The 24,079-nt window shown below is 38.2% G+C and overlaps 1 protein-coding gene across 2 annotated transcripts; it reads right to left on the minus strand.

Annotated features, from left to right (window-relative positions):
* Window positions 1–9,625: 9,625 nt before the first annotated feature.
* Window positions 9,626–20,391, minus strand: LOC103722073 (probable DNA-3-methyladenine glycosylase 2). Of its 2 annotated transcripts, none has more exons than XM_008812509.4 (2): window positions 19,193–20,391; window positions 9,626–12,033 (listed from the first exon to the last, which is right to left on the minus strand). In XM_008812509.4, the coding sequence occupies exon 1, from the start codon at window positions 20,387–20,389 to the stop codon at window positions 19,241–19,243; it is 1,149 nt and encodes a 382-aa protein (XP_008810731.2). In that variant the 5' UTR covers window positions 20,390–20,391; the 3' UTR covers window positions 9,626–12,033; window positions 19,193–19,240. The 2 variants fall into 2 exon arrangements, with proteins under 2 accessions (XP_008810731.2, XP_008810730.2); XM_008812508.4 differs by having other exon boundaries at window positions 9,626–12,209.
* Between the last annotated feature and the right edge of the window lie 3,688 nt (window positions 20,392–24,079).

Below are 24,079 nucleotides of genomic sequence, written 5' to 3' on the forward strand. Positions count from 1 at the left end.
CTATTTCTATGTTTCGTTTCCATCTCATATAATTATTTCCAGTCAAGGTTGCAATAGCAGACAATTGGCTTGATAGAAAAGAGGCATTCAAAACTGCGGAAACAACATATTTTATTTAATATCATCCAAAAGTGATGTATGCAATCAATGGATGATAACATATCTATCTAATCAACTTGGGCTATTAATTAGATAGTCCGTAATCAACTTGAAAAACATATAAGTCTAATTACGGTAAGAGCCTCGGTGCATCATTGTAGAGTCGCCTTTGGGCTAACAACACAACACGCTACAAGGTACTCTTAAGACATATAATGAAGCTAATTAACAAAATCACATCAGCTTTCGAAACACCATCACCTTTGGGCAGAGAATGATTCTAGGCTAATGCAATCCCATTAATCACTTCATGTCATTTTTCCAAATCATCATACACAATAACACCTTCGGGCAAGATATTACATTCAATGATTTGGCAAAATGCAATGCTACCCCTTTTTTTATGTTGTTGTTGAGAAAATCAGATAAATATCAGTGAGAGTGCCACTTTGGTGACTACCACCCACTTCAATTTCAAAATATTCTCTTAATGGAAAAATAAGGATAGTCTCTATGCCCAACAAATTTCAATCATAAAATGATAGTTATGTGACAAAATCATAACCTTTAAACATACTACAAAATAATCAAAATCACATGTGATTTAAACAAAAAAAAAAGTTAATCACAAAATTCAAGGCATATATGGTAGCAAAATATGTCCAAAATTTAACATTTTAATAATTAATATGCATGAGGGCCTAATTTAAATTATTCAGTATTTAAACAATAATTAAATGGGTTACTAACTCTTAGCCCAGGCCCAAAACCCATTATGGTCCATTAAATAAAATTGGGCTGGTTTATAAAAGAGCCCAACCTGCAACCATGGATCCATTCTGGTCCATTAAAATGCAAAATGAAATAAACATGGGCTGACTAAATAAAAGGACCCAACTTGCAATTATGGACCTATTCAGGTTAGGCTTAGTAGGCGCAAGCCCAATCAAAAGGGAAAAACCCTAAATCCCTTTTTTTTTTGACCTTTCTTCTTCCTCTGGCTGCCGCTGTTCCCCTTCTTTTTTTTTTTTTTTTTGTGTGTGGGAAGTAGCCCGTGGCTGCTACCCGTGGCTGTCCCATGGTGGCAGCCCGCGACTGCCACCAATGGCTGCCACCCACGCCGGCCACTGCGAGCGGCTGGCGAGGATCCCCAGGCCGCCGCGCGGCCGGCTGGAAGAAAACCCCCGACTCCGCGAGGCCCCCACGGCCTGCGGCCGGCCGTGGGGTGGCTGGAAGAAAACCCCTGATGCCAAGAGGCCCCCACAGCCTGCGGCTGGCTGTGGGGTGGCCGAAAGAAAGCCCCACGTCGAGAGGCCCCTACGGCCTGCGGCCGGCCATGGGGTGGCCGGAAGAAAGCCCCCACGGCCTGCGGCCGGCCGTGGGGTGGCCGGGAGAAGGCCTCCACGCCGCGGGACCATGCCGTCCGCCTCCCGGGGAGGCCGGACGCGAGTCCGGGGAGGCCGGACGCGAGTCCGGGGAGGCCTTGCCTCTCCTTCCCCTTTTTTTTTGTTTCATGGAAGAAGAGCTCACGGTAAAGAAAAGGAAGAAGATGAACAGTGAAAACCCTTTTCTTTTTTTTTTTAATTCGAAAATCATATACAATCATATTTCATTCAAAACTAAAATAAAATCAAAGCAGATATTTGATTATCAATGGAAGATCGATTTATGCAGAAGATCCATTCACCAATGTATAAAATCCATAAATCCAGATAAAAAAAGAATTGTATATGAAGGATTCTAATCCTAGCATGGAGGCTCTGATACCAATTGTTAATTGTAAAAAAATAATAACATGCTAAGATTTAGAATCACATAATTACCGTATTCAAGTTTGAGAGATATACCTGCGGAAGACATATTGAATACGATCTTCAATCATCTGGAATAATAGCGGCTGGATCTTCCCTTCCTTACTCCTCACAAAAGATAGCCGTCAATGGGGCAAGCTATCAACCACATAGAGAGGAAAGGGGGACATAGCCTATATATAGGAAACATAGAGGAGCCTTCCCATTAAAGGCTCCAAAACTCTAATTGGGTTTTCTGGCCTACATACCAAAAGTACCACAATAAATAGAACTCAATCCTATACATCCAAGGTGCACCAAAGCCCATAAAACAAAATGATCACACATCATATTGGGCTTAACCATAGTATCATTCTGAGCCATACGTCTAACCCGTTTTATAAAACAAAAATACGCAATCAGTGTAAGCCCATATTTTGAAATCATTCTAACAACTCCAACTGCATATTGCCACCGAACGACATCAGCTAGGATGGACGGAACCTATACGTACCCATGCGTGGAGGGACAAAACAGGACCATATCATAGCATTGGAACAAGCACGGAATTGTGCAACACTTGGTCTTGCTAATATAACTCATCAGACTGCTTTTCATCAAACTGCACGTTAATGACAATGTTGAGATCCGACACGCTTCAATATATGCTCTGTTTAGTAGTCCTAGACCAATTACTCGATCGGTCACTGACTTGCCTGGCTGAAGAACGAAGAAATGAAAACCAACCATCTATCATATAACTTATGTCTACGAACCTTGCTTGATAATTCGCCCACTATTTCAATACCAAGTTAATTGATCCAGCGCGCAACGAACACTAAAACAATTATCTACCCAAATGAATGTACCCTGTGTGTGGCTGATGATTGCTATCGTAGTTCTCGGATGATTTTTAAATTTTATTAAAGTACATGTTTGCACCACCGTTTTTGCAAAAGGACATAAGACTAGAATGAAAAATGGCTAGGGAGGCCCAATAATAGATGGCCACAAGGTTGTGAGATGGACACGGGCAGTCAAAGGAGTTAGAGTTTTTTGATTCACAACAACCACCACCAAGATGATTTGGTTCGGCAATTTGGGACGAGCTAGTTTTTTTTTTTTTTTTGGTATAGTGGCTGCTCGCCCTACTCTAGTGTAGGTGTAGCCAACAGAATCAAAAGCTACAATCTGGCATAAAGGCCAAGGGGTGCCCCCAGATGTGGCTAAGAACTTCTTCGGAGTGCTGCGCAGCATAGGAAGTCACCTAGTCTGCAGTCCTGTTCACCTTCCGATACACGTGCACTGTCTGGAAGATATAACAGTCTCTCAACATTAGACGAATGTCACATAGCAGGGGACTCCCATCCCTCCTCCATCCCTCCTCTCGTACTCAGTTGATCATTGTGGCTGAGTCTCTCTCAAGAATGATGCGCTCGGCCCCCAGCCTCCATCTCGTGTAGGAGAAGCCCTCCCATGCTGCTCGGAGCTCCGCCTGTATAACTGATAACCCACCGGTGCTCTGCCCGCCCACAGCAATCAATTGTGAATCATGGTCTCTGATCACAAATCCCACGCCAGCCTTGCTGCCATCTCCAGGACCACTACCATTAAAATTCACATTTCGATAGCCGGAGGGTGGAGGCTCCCAAGAGATAAGGAGGAACCTGGGCGCTGAAGTAGCCAAACAGGGGTCCTAGACGTCCCTGGCCATCCTAGATGAACTCGCTGTAGTAGTCCTGATGATCTCACCCGCCTGGATGCGGCTCTCTCGGCAACACTCCACGAAGTCTCCCGCCTATCGTCGAAAATCCGGACATTCCTATCCAACCATATGTGGTACGCCACATAGGCTAGTCGGATCCCCCGCGCCAACGACCGCGGACTCCGCGTGGTCTCCCTCAACTGGTGTAGTAGGTCATCTATAGATCGGATAGTCTGGTGTTGGAGAGGCCCGCATAGCTCCAAATCTATGCTGCCCGCTCGCATCCAAGCAACATATGACTAATGGACTCCTCCCCAACTAGGGACCAGGCACAACACGGAGTGATCTGAACACTCCTCCCCACCAACACGCCCCTTATAGGTAGGCCGCCCCACGCCACTTTCCATAGAAACAAGGCAACACGCGGATGAACCGGCAACCTCCATATCCACCTACCATCCATCCGCCTAACCACCTTCTAGCCCATAGCCTCCTAAATATCGGCGGTACGTACCCTGGACTTGCCTGTAGCCGCCCATACTAGCCTGTCCGTCACCTCTGCCGCGGGCAATGAAATAGCCAGGATCTACTCGGCCAGCTGCACCCTAAAGGCATCTCGAACTAGAGGCTCATCCCACTTGCTCCGGCTCGAAACTATCAAATTACTAACTCGATGGCCCTCCAGCCTCGATGGATCGAGAAAAGTCGGAATGCGATAGAGTGCCTGCTCAAGAACTCAGCTATCCTCCAAGGCATCGATAGAATGCCCACAGCCACAGCCCAATTGATCGCAGTCCTCACCATCGGTGAACAGGAGCAGATCTCCCTCCATATAAAGGAACAATGACGACCAACCTGGAACTCTCTCGACGCCATGTGAACTCTATATTTGGCCCTCAAAAGAGCACTCCATAGGCAATCGGGGTCCAGCATAAATCTGGTTGCATGTTGCACTGCTAGTACCTTCCACCTCATCACCAAGGACAAGATCCCTAGGCCGACTTGACGTACTGGCTGGCAAAGAACCTCCCAAGCCATCAGGTATATACCCCTACTCCCTCCCTGGCTGCCCCAAATGAAATCCCTAAACAACTGCTCCAATGACCTCAGAAGGGCCACTAGCACAATGGTGTTTGCCAGCAGATACACTGGTATAGAGTAGAGAATCGACTGCACCAAAGTAACCCTACCCATCATCGACAATGCTCCGGACTGTCACCCCTCCAATTTACGCCTGATGACGAGCCAGCTTTGAGTAGCATCAAGAATGCCCATGCAAAACTAGGCTTCGCAAAGTATGTTGCCATACCATGCAGACACCAGGAACACGTTCACATAGAAATGACGCACAACCCTATTAATGTTCGCTTTAAAGAGTAAGAAGCATTTGCTCGGAGTTATTACTATGAGCATCCTCAGAACTAATGGATAGACATGCTTTAATTATTCATCACATATGCTTGATCTTTATTAGTATATTAAGCATAAGGGATTTTCTTGGACATGCTCTGCTCTGCTCGCATCATACCATATGAATAACTCCAAACCACTAACTTAATTTAAGAAGGAAAAAAGGTATTTTCTATGATTTGGGTCAAGTAATTAACAGAAGTATGGAGATGTACTGGAAGGTTTTTTATGCTGGCATGCCGGTCAATCCCTTCTGCTTTAGAGGAAATACAAGGTGAGTCTACACATCTACCTCTCTGAATATGTAAGGTTGGTATTGGAGATGAGGCAGAAACCCAACCACATAAATAGTAGGTGTATATCGTCGTTGCACCGGCGAGCCCTCAGCATGTTATATACCTCAGAGGACAACATCCTACAAAGCGATGTCCTAAAATTGAGGGGAAAGAATAAGTGTAATTTGTCGAAAGCATGGCACTTCAGAGAATTTTGTGATTTTAATATTACTGCTTGAACTAGCTTTTGAAGGTTCATCCTTTCATGATCAATTCTTGAACATGCTACTCATCATTTGGGTGATTTAATTCGAAGCTGCATGAAGTAATATGCTTAATTTTGTAGATGAAGATGCAAAGAAGAAAAATGAACATAAATACAAAGGCCTGCTACATCAGAGTTCTTTTTTTTTTTTTTTTTTGCTAAGACGGGTGGATCATACCTGACGAGTATGGATGTACCTAATAAAATCAAAAAACAAAATACCTTGGAGTGCCAAAGGCAACTCTCCATCACCAACACATAAGGTACTATCGGAGTGACTGGCTACATAAGCAGCCACTTAATCTGCAGCTCCATTAGCTTCATAGAACACATGCTTGGCCTGAAAGGCCCCTCCATCCCTCGGCATTGCCCAGATATCTCGGAACAAAGGATGGACGCCACGTTGTCCCTTGGGCCCCTATGTTAGGGTTCTCACACTTCTTGATGAATGCACGTTGGTCAAACAATCGTTTGATAGAAAAGAAGTACCTTAGCGGGCTGCATAATAACCTTAAGATTTCACTCTTATCGGACACAGTCCATATGCAATGCTTTAAAGGATCCTCATATTGTTGCAACTTGCAAGCAGCGGAAAGGCAACCTGGTTAGGCACCCTGGAGATGCGCAAGATGGTCAAGAAAACAACACAAAGAAAAAACCAGTTTTTTATGGAAAATATTTTGACATAATGGAAGAAAAAGACCCGAATAAGTTACCAAAAATTGTGGACAATTAAAGAGAAAGAACTGAATGATACAAGGGGATTTTTAATTACATTTCTCATGAATCACCTTAGATCTGAAGTTAATTGCTTGAAGCAGGAGCAGATGAAGGGGCACGTACGGGTGCACCAGTGAGGAAGTAGCATCTTAAGAGATTTACAAAACAAAGGGCTTACGGAAGGACAGGTTTAACATTTAGGAAAGATTCTCAAATGGACACAATTTCTGGCTAGTAAGGATCTGAATATTATTTTCAGATATTATGTCATCAGTGTATGAAAATTTTGGCCACCTACGTTTTAATTCCAGGCATCTGGATCATATTAGTGCTCCGAGGCAAAATCAAGTCCAAGACTAGCCTCATTGGGAAACCGGTAAAAATCTGCTGTGGCACTTTACGTCTCCTCTTGCAAACCCTAAAAGACACAAAATACTCGCATGCAACATCGACTCAACTTCGGTTAAAGTGCATGATTATGAGATAGAGAGAAGTGCAATAGCACTTCTTTTTCGCATGGAAACATGTAGGAAGACGCCCTGCTTTTCTGCTCTTATCCATGTAAAAAGCGTGCGACCCCGAAATTGCTCCTCTTAATGGGATACTACCCACAATAGTAGTTGCCCACCCATGTGCTGAGGAGACCTTTACTAGAGTTGCAAAAGGCCCTTTTGATGTGCATCCTTGACCCCGCTACATCAGGCGGCACTAATGCTCTGCTTGGAAAATTTTTTAGAGAGCCAAAAATCACTTTCTAACTCTCTAAAAGTACTTTTAGGTAAAATATGAGTGTTTGGTAAAATTTTTAGAAAGCCATTTTAACTTTCCGAAAGAATGCTTTTAGAAATAGTCGAAAAACTGTTTTGAGTTATAATTTTTTTTGGATCAAAATACCCATAATAAAATATAATAATTATACAAATGATCATCGAGAGGATAAAAAATTAATTTATATTAATAATTATAAAATTTTATATCTTTATTATTATATCATACTATAAATATTATATCGTAATACATTAATATGTTATGTTGACTAATTTAATATTATATTATATTATATCACAGTTATCGAGAGGATGAAAAATTAATTTATGCTAATAATTATTATATTTTATATCTTTATTATTCTATTATACTATAAATATAATATTATATTACATTATATCATAATACATTGATATGTTATGTTAAATAATTTAATATTTTATTAAATTATTATACTATAATATATAATATTATATTACTATATTATAATACTATTATATTATATTGCATTAATATTATACTATAACATATATTTATATATTAATACATATTATATTTTATTATTTTCTATTATATAATACTATATAAATTTTTTATTTGTTTGCATAAATATCCTTCTATATATCGAATTTTGTATGAATACCCTTTCAAAATTAATATTTGCATATATACCCTCATAAAATACTTGTTTAGCCATTCTATCCCTTTTTTTTAGTTTTGTTTTTGCATATGCACCCATGCTATCTAACGACGTTAAAAAATTAATTGTTTCAAATTAAAATGACTAAAATACCTTTAATAATTAGATATGTAAATAAATCGTGATACCGATAGCATGAAAAGAAGACAGGAACAATAGGATAATTTTAAAATTTTAGTTTATTTTTAATTAATATAAATATATATTTTTTTAACACCGTTAGAACAACCGTTATATTACGGACATTTGTACAATAATAGAGTTTTACAAAAGTATACATACAAATATCAATTTTGGAAGGATATTCATGCAAAATCTGATATTTAGAAGGATATCCATGCAATAAACCCAATATTTTTTATGGTCATTTTATCATACCAAAAGTAATTTCTCAATTTGTCTACCAAACAAATATTAAAATTTCACAATACTTTAGGAATATAGTTACTAAGCTTTTTATAAAAGCTTTATTTCCAAAAACTTTATTGCCAACCGCTCTTCCAAATGGGGCCTAAGAAGCCCACTTTTAGGCAGCACCCAAGCAAAAAAACATGAAACGAGACATACCGTGGGGGAATAGAATAAATCGCATTTAAAGGGATAGATTTAGGAATAACTAGCAGAGCAATGACATGTTGATCAGATCTGTAACCTCAACGAATCAACATTACAGCTTATTACGATCACCTGCCAATCCTCCAGATTTGGCACTCTTACCCCCCAAAGGATTTGAAGAGTATCAGGACCCTTAGAAGCTCTGGAGAGGTCGTAGCACCCGGTAGGAGAGAGATTATTAACTTCTGCCCAAATAACTAAAAGTACAAGAAGTTGTATTTATAAGCTTTAAGGCTTCCTGTACGCCCAGAGACCCATGAGAGTCCTTAGAGGCCCACTGAATTCCAAATAATCTCAAAAGAAAGATAAATAACAACAGATTCGCCACTAAAGCTGGATAGGAGTGGACAGACAAATAAACTGGTGAGTTGGATATGATATTTCATAAAATAAGATACTCGTCATGAGACATTGTCAAGCCAGAATGTAACAGCTTTAAACCATGAACAGAGCTTAGAGATGGTGGAAGCGAAAAGCCATCTTTTAAAAATAAGTAATTAATTTCCCATAGCTGATCGAATAGCATAGTGGAATCACTAGATATTGGAATTGATTTGTACCATCAATAGAAAAGATTAGCATGCTTCTTCAAAGAATTCAGAGTAAATGTCAAATCCTATAATTTTCTAAAAATAATTTTTGTTAAAGTTCTTACTATATTTTAAATTTACATATGTTAATAAAGATTTGTGGCGGACATGAACAACTTCATTTGCCTTGACTAAAAATAAGCATAATTTTTATTTACAACTACTCCATGTAGGTATACAATATGTAGTCTGTTAGGTAACAATATGTGACATCTTGAAATTTTTAAGAATTCATAAGCTGTTCAATTCTTGTTAAAGTTCTTACTGTATTTTAAATTTACATATGTTTATAAAGATTTGTGGCGGACATAAACAACTTCATTTGCCTTGACTAAAAATAAGCATAATTTTGATTTACAACTATTCCATGTAGGTATACAATATGTAGTCTGTTAGGTAACAATATGTGACATCTTGAAATTTTTAAGAATTCATAAGCTGTTTAATTTTCAGACCAACCAAGTAACAAGTCTTGAATCCTAAAGAGTAGCATGTCAATACCATTGATTCTCAAATGAATGGACTTTTCAAAGCATGCAAGTTCAGAGGTAAACTGGGCAAGAGGAGCAATAATTGTAAAAATTTTTAAAGAGAAGAATAAAGTAGCTATTCTAAAACTTACATATTCGCACAAAACCAAAAAAAATGCAACTGGAGTTCTCAAGAAACCTAGATTTTGCAGAGAGCAACAAGGACATAATTGTGACAATATGGGATTAGTTATTTCAAATTTAAGTCCGCCCCTTGAAAAGTACTCATTCCAACATAAGGTGAAATTTCTAACCTGCTCAATCTGTTGATTTGTTAAGATTTTTCAAGATTTGCCAAGGTGCTCACTTGTCAAAAAGTTCAAAGCATCAAAACAACAGGTGATAACCTTGCTGCATTAAGTTTCCCCAATGGACATCAGATAGCTACTCAATCATAAGAGCACCGTAAGATCCAACCAACGAGAGCACAAAGAATTCATCTCATCCAAAGTCCTACACAAACTCAACTGATTGCTTTCATATCTAAAGGACAACAAATTTTGCAAGATCCAACCAACAAAAGCACAAAGAATTCATCTCATCAAAATTCCTACACAAACTCAACTGATTACCTTTCATATCTAAAGGACAACAAATTTCGCAAACCACAGTTTATGTCTCAAGAGTATCAATCTCACCCATACCATTTTCATGGTGTCTTCATTCATCCAGTCATAACAAACGATGTACCAAGCTTTTCTTTTTCCTGTGTGTCATGACATTTATTTGCATATCCCATCATTCACCACACGATGCATAATTGGAAGCAAGGGGTACAATCCTATACTTTCCCCTAATCATATCTCAAATGGTCATTTAGGAAACTTTTTCATAACTTAGGTATTTTATGAAGTTTTTTTAACATACCACAGATTCTTGCTCCGAGATTATGACTTACACCATGATGTGTTCTGCTGCAGTCAACTAAGCAGCACCGATCGCCACCATATGTATATCAGCCCCTCCAGTTATTTTGTGACGCTAAAAGCTTGCTGTTTAGTGTCAATATGAATATCCAGATTCATATAAAATCACAAATAAGCAATAACCTCCATTTCATATTATTTCCATTATTTTGTAAGAATTGCCCCCTTCCACAAATGTTTGATAAGATTGTCTCCATACACCCCTTCTAGTCTGTTCATAATTTATGCTACGAAGAGTGAGATGCAAACCAGAACCATCAATTATCAATATACATGGGAAAGACACTATCGCTTAAATGTAAGCATTGTGTTCAATCATATATATCGAGGGTGCAGGCCATTAGATGAAATGCTAGAGATTCTACATGAAACAATAATAGGGTCTATACCAAAATCCAAAGATTGTGTTTCCAATTCAGTTTTAACCAAGCCAAATGAATTACACTTCAACTTTCAGAGTTTGAAGCAATTGATTTAAAAAATACTTAGTTATCGACATGATCTTAGTGTATATCATAAGTTTAGTATCATCAGATGTATTACATATAGTTTCAATGATCAAATAAGACAAAAACAAAGAAGAAAGATAAGAAAAATATTACAAGCTAAAAATTTAGAGTTTAATAGAATTTTGAAATTAAATATGCTCTCTGATAGAAGCTTATACCCCATCAGGTGGTTTTTCTGATTACGAGATGTAAGCAAGGTCTACTGTTCAAATAAATGGCTCCTTGAGTTGCCTAGTTGGGGTTGTACGGCAACCACACAAGGGCCTGCCTTAATATCTTGCATCATATTTCAGAATGGAGAATGAGATTGATATATGAATCAGCATTGAATGTTGTCAAGTTGGTACTTCCCATCAATGCATTTGACATACAATGCTTCATTTTCTGAATTATAATTATCATTTTAGAAATTCATTTCTATTTATTCTTTTTTGAGGGTGGGTCTTGGTGCAACCGTAAGGTTGCTCCATTGTGACTTTGGTGTAATGGGTTTGAAACAGAAACAGCCTCTTTGCATATCAAGATGAGGCTGCGTACTTCTGATCCTCCTTAGACCCCACAATGGCGGAAGTTTCATCCATGATACACCCCTTTTGTTTCTATTTATTCCTTTTAGATTTATCTTTTTTGAGGCTGCCTTCATTTATGGGTGCCCACCTAGGCACTAAGCAGCCCCCCGGCTGCTCATCTGTCACCAAGCCTTCAAAAATATTAGCAAGATTTAAAAAATCCTGAATAGTTTGAATCAATAATAACACCACAAATTACATATTTTTCAGTAATTGTCCTACATCACAACATATACATGCCTACAAATACAATCAAAACTCACAAAAGGCAAGTGGACCATTGTGAAAAACGCATTTTAGATGCTAAATTCTCACCCAATAGCAAGCTTAACTCAAAAGGCCTGACCTCAAAAGATAAGTCTTTCCTTTTGGCCTAAATATCAGTTTAGGCACATATATACAATAAAAATTGGTCCCATTAGTTTCAGTCAGAAATCCAGCAAATATAATGGTTTTAGATTTTTTTCCTGGTTTTAGAGTTCTTTATGAACTTAAGACCGTAAAATATTTCCCTAGAGTTTGACAACTCAGGCTGCAGGCTCATAGATGATGGAGGAACCACCTGAAAATGAACATGTGGCATAATGGGTTATGGAATCTAGAAACACCCCAGCACCAAATTCCACATGTTTGATAACACCTGGGAGCCTAGGAGAACCACTATGATTTGCTGACAACAAAACAGATAGTTGTAAAATTTAGCAAATGACTGGCAAGGCGAGTCATACATGGGCATATCTGCATAAAGGGCTTAAAGGTGAGATCAAATACAATGATGGAAACCAACAGGAGAAGAGATAATTTTACACAGGAAGTCTCCAAAATTTTCAAGAAAATGCAGAACAACTAATTCATGCCCCAACACCAAAAAGTTTATGGAGCAAGTTTTAGAGTCACTATAATATCCTATTAGGCAATTAAACTAAACATGCAACAGCAAACTGGCACCTAGGATTCAATTATAAGGGCTGCTTGAATCAAACCCATGTGGAACCTATATAATACAAATTCATGGAGAGTTATCAAAAAAACACAAGGATAAACAACACATCAAATATACAAATGCTCTGAAATACATGAACAAGATATAGATCATTGCATTGACTACATTCACTAGCTCATGCAAATAACATCATTGATTAAACTAATAAACTCATATAATCACTGTTTTCACTTAAACTAGACATCATTTTTGTTTTTGACAGTCATTTGAATGGTTGTCAAAACTAAAACTCAAACAAGCATCTCATTACAATTCTAATTCACTTTATTTTTTTGCATTGTAAAGTGAAGTAATTAAAAAGCGTTAAACTAAGGAATTATAAGACTTTTTGTCTCATAAGTGAAACACCATCTATAAAAGTAATTACAAGGTTACCAATAGCAATTAACTTCATGTGGGAGAAAGAGTATACTGTAGGACAAATATACTGCGAAAAGGGTTCTAGCCAACAATATGAATCAAACAAGCTTAAGGATGAAAGGAAACATAAAGAATACAAACACAAAAGAGATCAGATCATTCGAATCATAGACCTAATTGCATATTATAAGACATTTTCCGAATTTTAAGGAAAAACAATAAAGAAATATGAAATGGAAAAAAATGAGTTGATTATATAATAGATGAATGGAGAACAAAGAAGTATAGTTTCTACAATGTTGGAAGCCTGCATATAGCATGTATAATGAAGCTAACATCATACCCAATTGATCAAGATATCCATATACAACCTATTAATTCAATTATCCTTTTAGGTAGAATGTCTTAGGAAAAAAGAATCAGATTTTAAAATATGATCCTTTTTTTTTTTAAACAAAAAGCTGCCTGCTGCACTTAACTCCATGAACTCCCAATAATGGGCTTGTTAATTTTCCATGCTAAAGGCTTATTAGTTATAAGTACTTTAAAAGGCACATAATCAAATATATTATACAAAATGGACTCTTTCAAATGCTTTATTATGTAAAAAACATAATTAGTTTAAATCTTATCGCTCATGGGATTGTATAATTCACATCATGTATCTGAATCTAATGATCTTAGATGATGCTGATCCAAGGATAAGATTTATTGCCTAGCACCATTTTGATCAGCATTGTAAGAATCAAATTCTGAATTGTAAGATTTAAACAATGCAAAGGGGTTTTAAAAGCACCACCCAATCAATTATACCTTTATTACTCAAATAATAAATTCATAAAATGGCAACGAAGCTTCAACACTGTATGACTCAAAACATTGGGCAGGGAGAGAGTTCAAGAAAATAAATCGTACATAGCAAAAATGAGAATATTGAGAAGAATGATTGGGAAAACTAGAAAAGAAAGTGAGATATGGGTAAATTAATGGAGACATAAGAGTTGCACGAATGAAGGACCAACTGATAGAAAATTGATTAAGATGGTATGGGCATGTGTTGTGAAAATTAAAGGAGACTCTAGCAAGAAGGGGCATTTTTTTCAATCCTCGTTAGCAGATGCAGGAAGAAGGGAAGACCAAAGTCAACATGAATAATGTGAAAAGAACATACTAAAGCTTGAAATAACATTAGAGGCCACGTACAGAGATATTTGCAAATAGAGTCAATCCCAAATAGTATGCACAGGCCTGATGGATAGTTTTGGCTATAGTTCATAGTATGGTTACTACATATATTTTAATATAAGCCTTAGACCTGTCTTCAACCAGCTATTTAGAAAAATAATGGTGAATCGAGAGCACATTAGGACTATAATCTAAATATAAAACATCATTGTCTTGGTGGAAGCTAATAAAAGACTAAAAAGAGAAATGGGCGCCGAATTACTTCCAGCAGTAGCAAAAATCATCACAAGCAGTACACTTCGTAGGTTTAGAAAATAAGCAACATGTAAGGATTGTAAACCTGTCCTATAGAAGAGTGATCATCAATCATATGCTAAATGTCAAAGATATCTTGGAAAGAGCAAAGCAAGTGCTTAGAGGGCTAGAAAATGTCTAAGCATAAGCAAGTGAATGCCTACAAAGGGAACTAACTAACGTATTATTAAAAAAATATACAAAAGAAGTGGAAGTAAAATGAGAAGCATTGGTAAATTTATGCAAAGACCAGAATTGCATGGACACAACGAGAAGCGAAACAGACATGTCCACTATTTGACCCCACAAAAAATGAAGATACAAACACAAAAAAATAACTAAAATATAATCAAATATTTTATAAACTAATATATTAAAAAATATTATTTGTTAAGGTCTTCTAAAATGCATGCTTCTCATCCAAACTTGCTAATTAGCTTAAAAATTTAGAAACAGGGCATTTTACAAAGTCAAAGGGTTAGCCTTGGAGCAAAGGTAAGGTTGCTCCACCGTAACTTGGGTGTCATGGGTTTGAAATATGCATATAGCCTCTTTGCATGCGGGGTGAGCCTACGTACATCTAACACTCTCGAAACCTTGCAATGGTGGGAGCCTCATGCACCAAGCCACCCTTTTTTTATATTTTACAAAGTCATTTTAATGGCCACATTCTTAACCAATCTCTAAAATGAACATAAACTCACTCTTAATATTAACTTTTGTTGGTTTTCACTCAATATTATTACAGTGGATCGAACTAAAAGTTGGAGAAATCCAACTTCCTACCAATTTCTGAAAGCTGCAATTAGAAAAATTTTGATGAGCATCAAGTGCTTGACGCATGTCTAGTTCGAAACGTACATGATACACATCTCAAAGGCTAGAAATGACAGTCCAAGTAACAGAAGCAAGGACAGATGACTAAATTATCAAGGACCGGAAAGAGAAAACAAACAAAAAACTATGTGCAAAAGAAAACTTGCTAGCAAAGTGTAAAGATCCAAGTAGAAATTTTCAAAAAAATGTAACTAAAAATAAATGAAAAAGCCGAAAATTTAAGGGAATTGAAATATGCCGAAAGTTTATATCATAAAGATAAAAGCTATAGTTGATTCAGGAGGATCACCAAACCCATTGTGGACTAGTTTGGCCATTTTAAATAGGTTTGGGGAGGTTTGCCCAAGGATTTGGGGACAATACTTGTCACATGCAGCGCATGATCACAAAGCATAACTTCCAGAATCCAGACCCATAACTTTCTCATTCAGTATCTATTTTCAATATTCAAGGCATCCAAATAAAGCTCTTGTCGAGTATTGTGATAGAGCAACAACCCCATAGAGGTTTATCAGACCTCAGTTATTCCTAGACAAGCATCACTTCAAGATAATTTCTTTACTATTTTAGAAAAACCCCTTTTTTACTAAAAGACGAATCCAATATAGAATTAAAGAGGCAAATCGCATTAATATAAATGCAAGCATTACTCATTAGTTAAAAATAATGAAAGCAAAAAAGGCTAAAAACCCTACTTTCAAACTTTTATTATTCTCTTATTATTTTCTATTAGAGTTCCAAGTTGAGTAGATTAAAACAAGTGATTCCTTCTCTCTTCGATTAGATCAACAGGGAAAATAAAAGGGTCTGTGGTGAATTTTGGTACAAGATAAAAATGAATGTGTGCAAAGCTTAGTGTATAAAGTAGGATGATATGTGTGTGTAAGATAGCAATAAGGAGGGTGAGTGATTTGGGTTTAGATGCACAAAGAATAAGGCCAATAGAGCACTTGCAAAAAGCAATTAGATTATCAAAAAAAAATGGAGGACTAGGAATAAATTAGGCAAATAAAGATCAAAAAGTTTTGTTATGAAAAGATAAAAGATTCTATGATTGAAACAATACGAACCATGGACTCTCTCTACCAACAAGATACAAGATTTGTGAGATAGCACTATATAAAGAGAGAATATGTAATGGAGGCCACCACCAAGATAAAAATAAGTGGGGCGACTTAAGCGAGGATGAAGAGTTAAACAATAATAAAAAACAAGGGACCAAGAAAAGTTGAAGATTATAAAGCAAATAGCTTATTGAGGTTAAGAAAAATATGTACAAAATTTAAGAAAAATAAATATTAATTGAATGATTAACAACACTTGTATAGTTTGAAATAAATATTAACTATGAAGAAACAATATTATACATGACTTTTATTGATTTGAAGGCTCAAACAGTCAGGGATGTTACATGGAGGGGATGAAAAGAGGCAAAATGAGCAAGGTTTTTAAGACAGGAGATCTCGACCATCTTAGTGGGTGACAAAGACCAAGATGCATCGAGATATCTATTCGTCTTAGTTGAGATGGGAATTTGGGTAAATTGGAAAAGGCCAACATATTTTGAGATATCGGCCAAAATTATAGGAACCATGATATAAAAATCTCCATTATATAGCAAACATAATATTATTTACCATGTAATGTTATTAAAAATTAATTTCAAATTTTAAAAGTTTTAAAAAGGCTCACTAGGAGATCTTGACCAATATCTAAATATCATATCGACCAAAATTTTGTGATATATCACTTTATATTGGTTATATCATTCTATTGTCTAACTTTAGTGAGTTGCCAATAGTGATACAAATTGGCATCCTGACCAAGATAAGAACCTTGATACATAGTATCTTAGAAGGCCAGAGACATGAATGAGAGAATGATGACCAGCACAAAAATGCCTCAATGGAATAGTAGCAAACAAGCATGGGCAATGCACATTAGAGACAACCATTACTACGATATCATACATTGAGGAGAAGGTTGTTCATGCCAAAGATTTTGGAAAAAGAGAATTATGCTAGCAAATAAGGATCGATCAAGAACTCCATGGCTTGGGATGGGTTTTGACAACCGAAATTGTAGAGAAGTGGGACATTTAAAAATAAAACTCCATATCAAAAACTTAGGAATGATTCACTGCTTGGGAATTTATGAGAAAATTAAGAAGATTGGGAGAAATAGAACTAATTCAACAAAGCAAGAATGGTTGAAGGGAGCTGAATAATATAGAATTAGGAGTGATACATGGGTTAAGGAATCTAATGATCTAAAATAATATAGAATAGTTGGAAAAATGTCATGTGAGAAATCTCAATTCTCTCCTTTTTCTTTGTTACAGAAAAAAGGAATAAAAAGTATAGCTGAATAGAGTGACTTATGGGATGTGATTTAGGAGAAGTTTAGAAAAAATTAAGAGAGAAAAGCATGACAACAAATTAGGAATCAAGAAGTACCCGATTTAGGATGAAATCAGGTAATCAAAAAAGCACAAAAAAGTATAAAATTTGCATAGAAAAGCAAACGATGATTTTGGAATAAAATCTGAATAAGATTCCATTATAGAGTTATGGAGACAAAGGAGAGTCTTTACCAGTATGCTAGGGATGAAAGTTGATGGACAACATCTTTTAAGAACTAGGCCAAAAGTTAGAGCTCTTGTTTTTAATATAGTATAGATAGGGAGGTCATGGTAGCAATAGGCCTTGACGAAAGGTGATGTTTAACATATCAAGTGTATAGCCCTAGTGCTTCAAAAACAAAAGCAACTCTGCTGGTATATACTCCAATGATTCATGAAGACAATCTAGCTAAATTTAGAACACTTTGAATCCTTACAATAAATGAACATACTTTGAAGTTTGAACCATCAGAATATATGTTCGCGCCTCATAAATATTACACAAAACAACTTTCATATTTGTAGTATTAATCTTGAAGAACATTACCGATGTCTGCGCTACAGTATAACTCAAATAATTAGTTGATCATATATTGACATTATCTAGGAAAGCAACTCCAATGGAATATCCAATGCAAGAAAAAAAGGTGTCAATCAAGCAAACATCAATTTTATAAATATGCATCATCGCTATGCATCACATTGACATAATATAGCAATTAAAGCATTAAAATAAAGCAATAAGATCGAGTAATAGGTTGATGCACGTATCCTCTCAGAGGTGAAGGCCCCAGCCTGAGATACTAGTGAATAAAATGCTAGTTAAGCCACGAATAACATGCTTGCACATTATGCTAGTAAAACCCCGGCATGACATAAATTGCACATGATGCTAGTAAAACACCAGCATGACATGCTATTGGATAATATGGTATTTTTGAATAATTTAAGCTTTGTTTTCTTAGATTTGTCACCAACCATCACCAAAGAGGAGATATCCTACAGCATGATGCTTACAAATGATTAAGCAATATATGATAAAAGTAAGGTAAGGTGAGGGCTATACTGTAATATAGAAATTCAGGAAGCGCAAGATCAAAGAAGTTGTGGAATGAGTTAAGGATGTAGATAGAATTGAGGGATAAGAGATCCCTAAAACAATCGCTTGCATTTCCTTGGAAATATTTTACAGAAGATGGACACAAAGATGAGGGTGCATTTTCGGACAAAGGTGGATATAGTTGGAGATACGCTTATGATCGACTTGTAGCTCTTCCACTTTCTAGTGAAACAATCCATTTTAGTTCGTCCAGATTTGGGTGCATTCATGGCCAAAAGCAATCATGAACAATGCTTACAGATCTATAACTGCTGAAGGGTACGAAATAAGTAGCAAACCCTGCAATATGTATTGGAAAGTGTTTTTTTTTTCTTTTTAAAACTACATAAGCAGAGGAAATGCCAATCTATGTTTCATAAATAGGAGTCTCGAAAGCAGTGGTTTGGAAGTTTGCTAGTTAATGATCAATACAGCATTGGCACCCACCAAATAAAACATTACGACAGCAGAAGACTAGAAGAAAACAGGCAGCAACTCAGCCAATAAAAAAAGTTGTTGTATAAGCAAAGATCGAGAGCCACCTCAACAAGCCAGCTGCGACGAAGAATCTAAGCGTATGTGAAGCTCTCTCACCCTAGATTCGGGAGCATCTGGATAGGGTCAATGAGCTGAGCCTGCTGCTGTGGCAGAGCTCCTCCTCCTGTTCCTTCTCCTCCTCCTGTGATAGGAACTCCTGCTCCGCTGCCCATAGAAGCCATAGTGGGGGTGCCCCTGCTCTCTGCGAGGCGCCACATGTACCAGGCACCGACGGAGCGATAGGGCCGCCAGCGCTCGCAGAGCTGCTCCATCTGGGAGGGGCGGGGGATGTCGCCGAGGCCGTAGAGGACCTGGACGCCCTTGCGGACGCCGAGGTCACCGACGGGGAGGACATCGGGACGGTGGAGAGAGAAGATCATGAACATGTGGACGGACCAGGCGCCGATGCCCTTGACCATGGTAAGCATGGCGAAGAGGGAACGGTCGTCCATGGCGACGATGGAGGCATCCGAGAGGATGCCGTTGTGGTACTTGCGGGCGAGATCATGGAGGTAGCTGGCCTTGCGGCTGGAAACGCCGATCTGGCGGAGCTGGTGGGGGGTGAGGGCGAGGACGGCCTCGGGGACCACGCCGGACTCGCCACCGCAGAGGGAGAGGAAGCGGGCGTAGATGGAGGCGGCGGCTTTCAAGGCGAGCTGCTGGTAGAGGATGCTGCGGGTGAGGGAGTGGAAGGGAGGATGGAGGCACCGGAAGGTCGGAGGGTCGTGGGCGTCGATCACGCGGGCGAGGAGGGGATCCGCCGCCCGCAGGTGGTGGAGGGCGTTGTCGATCTCTCCCTCGACAGAGAGAGGCCGGGGGACGACAAGGAGGACGGGGGCGCGGCTGTTGGCGGCCTTCTTGGTAGAGGCGGAGGAGGAGACCTGTTGGGGGTCGCCCTCCGACGAGACCTTTCGGATCTTTCGAGGGCGGAAGGGAATCTTAGCATCGGCAGTGGTGGCGGATTCTGGTGCGGCGGCGCCGGATTCTGGTGCGGCGGCGCCGGATTCTTGGGCGGCGGCGCCGGATTCTTGGGCGGTGACGCCGGAGGGGGCGGTGGAGAGGTGGGGCTGGGAGAGGATTTGTTCCCTCATGGGCGGAGAGACGGAAAGGAGGAGGCGGGGGTTGGGGCGGAGGTCGGAGGTATGGAGATCGGGTTGGGGTTGGGGTTGGGGTTGGGGTTGCGGCCAGACGCGTTGAGTCATCCCTCACGAAAAAATTAACAAAAATTAATACAATAATAGGAGACAGTCTTCTCTTTTTACTGGACTTCAGTTTTCGCCTTTGTGGGTGAAAAACGGAATGACTTTATTGCCCGCGCCAGTCTGGTCTAAAAGGCTTGGGGTTCGAGAAAATATAGAGTTGATGATAGGGGTAGTGTTGGTCATTGAAAATTGTTCTAGGGTGGTTTTTGACGGTTTAGTTGGTTTTCTACTTGGAAGTATTCGAAGTGGGAGTCGATTGGGTTAGGATCTTAGGATAGATCCTGAGCCTGGAGAAGGTATCTGATGTACATGTCACTTGGTTCATGCCTCACTAGCTGATTTGTAGGTCATTTTTCCTTTGATGAGACCATACACTGATCAGCTTGGACCACCTGGGATGCACCCAGTTTACCTAACCCCGACTTCACTTGCTAGTTTGCACCACATGTTTAACTCCATCCCTCAGGGATGGTCAAACCTATTATCACTTAATATATTATTCTTGGTAGATAATACATATATGTATATATGTGTATATATATATATATAAACCAATTTTTAGTAGTATTTTTATTTTAAATTTCTTTATTTTTATTTTTATTTTTAATGATTATTTTTTGTGTAATCTCGGCGGTGTAATAATGCTGTCTAGATATAGCCTCAAGCTATGATTAGATACTTGCTCAAGATAGGTGCATACACAGTTATAGCACTAGATGCTATATATTATATATTTGAATAAAAATTAAGAAAGATAATATTTAAAAATTAACCAGATATGCCTGCAAGCCTCTTGCTTGTACTTGGTTATATGGTAAAAATATTCTTATGATTATGATAAAACTTTTGAATTACTTTTGATTTTATCCCGATAATTTTATTCTCCTTTCCTCAAGTCACAGATCTCTTCCTCACAACAGGTTTGCTCTTAATCCGGCCCAATTGCCTCTCACATATTTCTTTAGCAGCATTATATGTAATTTGAAACTCGTGACAGCAATGTTTGGATCAATATATCCATAGTTATGTTTTTATCAACGTAAACTACTAGTTCATCATCAAACCAATGTTTTTATCAAAAAGGGGAATAAAAAACATATTAACAATGGAAAATTATTAAATGGCTATCATTTAAATTGCATCGCAACATTTGTAACAAATTAATAGTTAAATGAGGACCATTATTTAGTTGTTAATGTGTAACATCTTTATTGCTGTAATGCAAACAACTTGAAACCTTGGTTTGCGATTCATGAGCATTCCTTGGCTGAGAAGAAGTATCAAATGTTCCCCTGTCATGTTACATGTATCTGTACATACATGTTTTTTACGTACATGTGCATATACATGTACATATATACATATTATTTAAAAATTTATGTTAGTCCAAATGGCTAGTAGGGTGGAACGCTGTCCATTGGATTTATGTTTGCTTGCTAGAAATTTCATAAACTCAGTTGAGGCATGAGATCAACCCTCAAAATTATTCCTAGATTCTAGTTGTTTTTGTTAGTCTAGATGCACAAATATAATTGATAAATCAATAATTCAATGTTTCTAATATTCATAAACAGTAAATAAGAAGAATAAACTAGCAAATTATTTACTTGACAATAGAATAATAAAATGAAGAAATGAAAGAAGATGGCCTGTGAATCGAAGCACGCTGACGCATTGTCCTAGGAAAGTTTATGCCCCCCACATATAGGTCCGCTGGCACAGATCTCCTAGAGATACAACGTTCCAGTACAGAACCACGTTTTTTCCGTCAGTGCGCCTCTAGGGAAGAAAGAACAGCACGTTCACGCTTGCAGATAGCTTAAAAGAAACTCAGAAAAATAATTGAATTACGAGGAGAAATGAATAAGAACAAGAAGGAGAAGAAAAATTTTTCGTCCCTTTGAAATGATCCCTAGAACTCTTTATATGGGCTCGTGGGCCATCCAAAAAAGGTAACAGGTGCATCAAAAGAAGCAGATGCGGGCCAAAAGAAGCACAATCTGGCCAAAAGAAGAAAGGAGCCTGTTGACACGGTCCAATTGTATGAACCGCGTGCGATCGCGTGCGGACGGGACAAGTGGCAAGCATCCAAGCATAAGCAAGGGGTCAAAGAAGGAAGGAATGCATGCAGAATCCATGGAGGAGTCCGCGGACTCTTCCATAGAGGCCAGACGAGCAGAAGCATGGGCGGCCAAGATGCAATAGGTCGCGGATCAAAGAAGCACAAGAAGATATGTCATCAATTTGCAGGAGTCGGCAAATTCAGCACATGGCCGCAAGGGATCTGACTTAGTTTGGATCCCTTTGCGGCTGATTAGAAAAATTATTTGAATTTTAAATTGTTGCCGTCAATAAGTTTATTCAGCACATAGGCATCAGGCCTATATAAAGGATGTGAGAAGAAAAGAAATCGAAAAAAAGAAAAGTGGTAATTATATGCAACGCGATTTTCAAAAAAAATAAAATATTTAATTTAATTCAACAATTTTGGATAGCAATCAAGCTTAAATCCAATCCAAACCACGCCCAAAACAACTCTACCAACTTCTATATTTACATTACATGCAACATGCTTATTTATTGTTAAAAATATTCCTATATTTTTATGTAATTATATTTTCAGCCATTTTGAATTTAATAATTTTATAAATATATCCAGAAATAATTAAACTAACTATTAGATAATCTATCTAACAAAAGACAGTCCAAAACTTTTCCCAATCATATCTTCTTATAAAACTTAACCTAGTATTGATCAATCCAACCCAACTTGAAACTAATTCCATCCAACTTGAAGTTGGCCATGGAAGAGGTTGGATTGGGCTAGAAAAATTCAATCTATGATCGGTCATATCTTACTTATAAAACTTACCCTAGTACTGATCAATCCAATCCAATTTGAAACTAATTCCATCCAACTTGAAGTTGGCCATGAAAGAGGTTGGATTGGGCTAGAAAATTTCAATCTGCGGTCAAGCTTGAGCCCTAACCTAACCCATCCTAATTGTAACGTTGCGACTATAGCCATTCATGCTTCAAAGATCACAAACATCCACACTCCCCTTGCGTGCATTACGGTGAGCAACATCAAATATTAAATGCCTTGTTGTGAAACAACTATAACGGGCTTTATTTCCAAATGAAGTTATTGGACGTTGGATTCCAATGTCGATGGACTTTGGACTGAAATGCAATGAAATATATTATCTAATTTCCTCTTTTGACTCTGATTAGTGACGCACGTCTCAAGTCTTAGTCCACTCACATACAAAAGCTAATAACAAAAAGAAAAAAAAGCAAGCACCAGCAACTTTCCAACCCTATTTTAGCAGTGCATCGAGATGCAAGATGCGACTTGATGAATAAGATCTACAAGAATGAGTGGCTGCGATTTGATGGCGTGGCCATATAGTGCACTTAGTGTAGGCTCCTACTTCGAAGAGACAGGTTGCGGTAAGAAGGGGAGGCCTCCAGTCGATCCGATGCCCATCGTGCCAAGTGAATCGTGCCATTTGGCACGGGGTAACAGTGATCCGGTGGTGAATGGGAAGGGCAAGCAGGTCATGGTTTCCGGCTGTGGTGAAGGAGGAGATGTTGTTGGTGGGCAGCAGGGTGGTGTTGGGGTTCCGGATGAGGGGATTGCAAATCCTGCGTGCCGTTTGGCACAAGCAAACAGTGAGAAGAGGCATT

Source organism: Phoenix dactylifera, chromosome 4 (assembly GCF_009389715.1).
Source record: "Phoenix dactylifera cultivar Barhee BC4 chromosome 4, palm_55x_up_171113_PBpolish2nd_filt_p, whole genome shotgun sequence".
In the NCBI taxonomy this organism is placed as follows: Eukaryota; Viridiplantae; Streptophyta; class Magnoliopsida; order Arecales; family Arecaceae; genus Phoenix; species Phoenix dactylifera.

Bases quoted from the DNA above. Each gene is read 5' to 3' on its own strand.
- LOC103722073 (XM_008812509.4), bottom strand. From the start codon at position 20,389: ATGACTCAACGCGTCTGGCCGCAACCCCAACCCCAACCCCAACCCCAA.